Source organism: Propithecus coquereli, unplaced genomic scaffold (assembly GCF_000956105.1).
Source record: "Propithecus coquereli isolate 6110/MARCELLA unplaced genomic scaffold, Pcoq_1.0 Scaffold25, whole genome shotgun sequence".
Taxonomy (NCBI): Eukaryota; Metazoa; Chordata; class Mammalia; order Primates; family Indriidae; genus Propithecus; species Propithecus coquereli.
The window spans coordinates 829492-831212 of NW_012148063.1; the positions used below are offsets into that span (position 1 = coordinate 829492).

Below are 1721 nucleotides of genomic sequence, written 5' to 3' on the forward strand. Positions count from 1 at the left end.
ACTTCGAGTTCAGATGTACCACTGAAGCTGAATACTACCGGCTGGAGACTGTACCTGCAGTTTGGAGAGTTCTTGCAGGGAAGGCTGCTCGATCTGTAACTTGTCACCACGCCTTTTCAATTCAATGATCCCTGCATCCAATTCCTTTAATCCATCTTCAGCCTGTTGTATTGCCTATGGAAGATTTATGACATTTCATTAAAACTCCCGGGAACGATTTTCCCACAGAAAATGTGATCACTGCATCTCTTTATGTGTTCCTCCTCCCTTCACATAAAACATTTTCAATACATACAAAAGGAGTCACTTCAATAAAACATAAAAAAAATGCTAAGATATTAGATAGAAAAAGAGAAGGCGGCCCTTTATCATACTACAAATTAGTTACCTTAAAGGTAAGGAGGTAGGAGGGACTTAGGGTAGAGGATTGGGAGAAGGATGGCTTCCTTAAACAAAAAAGAGAATCTGTGATTAGCACCCTTACCAAAGAAGCATGACTGAAGACATAGTTAGAAAAAGGTATTTGCCTGAGATTTTCTAGGGAACCATGTTCTGGTGTCTTGAAATGTAGTTGTGAGCATCTTTGAAGAAGATTCAATGAGGCAACAAGCAAATATGTTACAGCATGGTCAGGAATGCCTGCTCATAGCTGTGAAGTGGAAAGTCAGCCTTATTGCGAAGCCTTGCCTTCTCAATATGAGGTCTGTGGAAGCAGAATCTCATCCTGGCCTTCAAGGAGCCAATGGTTAGGAAACCAGAGTAAACAGAAGAAAACAAAGCAAGGCTGAGTACAATTAAGTACTAAACCTGATAATGCAACTCATCGCCCTTACTGGGACCGTGAATCCTGGAGCAGTCTAAGTAGGCTTTTGGAAGAAGGGCAACATCAGTTGCTCTGGAAAGATGACAAGAACATAGATTCCAGCCAGCAGATGAAACATATGTGTCCAATTTTCTCATTTTTTGAAACCCCCTACAAGCAGAGCAAATATTGTTTGCTTGTTTTTTTGTACTTTTTTTTCTCCATAAATCTACAAGGACATGAAAACAAGAAAGAATACAATGCCAACAAAATTGTCGAACTTGGAGATCAGAAGGATACATGATATTTGACTTAGGCAATCTGCGGAAGCTGAATCCTAAGCTAGCAGAGGATCTACACCACCAAATTTAGAGCAACAGAACTCTCTGGAACTCTGGGTGAAGTGGAATGGGGTGTGAATTTAGGAAGGCTAGAGAAAAGCTGCCCAAAGGGTAGTTAAGTCCCCAGATCCCCGTCCTCATTCCATGCTGTTCCTTTCCTTCCCTGCTTAAAGATGGAGAGTTTGTTTTCTGGAGAAGGTAAAACAGACTGAGTGGCTCCCGACACAGCTGTGGCCCTGAGTGCTTACCTGAAAACAGGGAGGAAGTAAGTGGATGCCCATTGAATGCTGACTGTGGGGCCCCTGAGTCTTCTCTCCCTGAAGAAGTGCCACAGCTAGGCCTCTACTCTCCAGACAGGAGGAGGAAAAATATCTGAAAAGACTAACAGGCCTAAAAATTTGACACAAGGATTCTCTAACAAGTGGTCCACGCAGGCCACCCTGCAGTAAACCCTGCAATTGTCAAGCTCCATTCACACACGAAGTTCCCTTTCAGTATTCCTAAACATGAACAGACAACAAAGGACTTCAGTACACCTGTCAGTACCATGAAACAGACGAACACAAACGAATAAACAA

The 1721-nt window shown here is 42.6% G+C and overlaps 1 protein-coding gene across 1 annotated transcript in view; it reads right to left on the reverse strand.

Moving 5' to 3' along the window:
* Positions 1 to 1721, reverse strand: part of SYNE1 (spectrin repeat containing, nuclear envelope 1) — a 534160-nt gene that overhangs the window by 143322 nt on the left and 389117 nt on the right. The window contains 1 exon segment of the mRNA XM_012646782.1: positions 55 to 174. Within this exon segment, the coding sequence (XP_012502236.1) occupies positions 55 to 174 (120 nt within the window).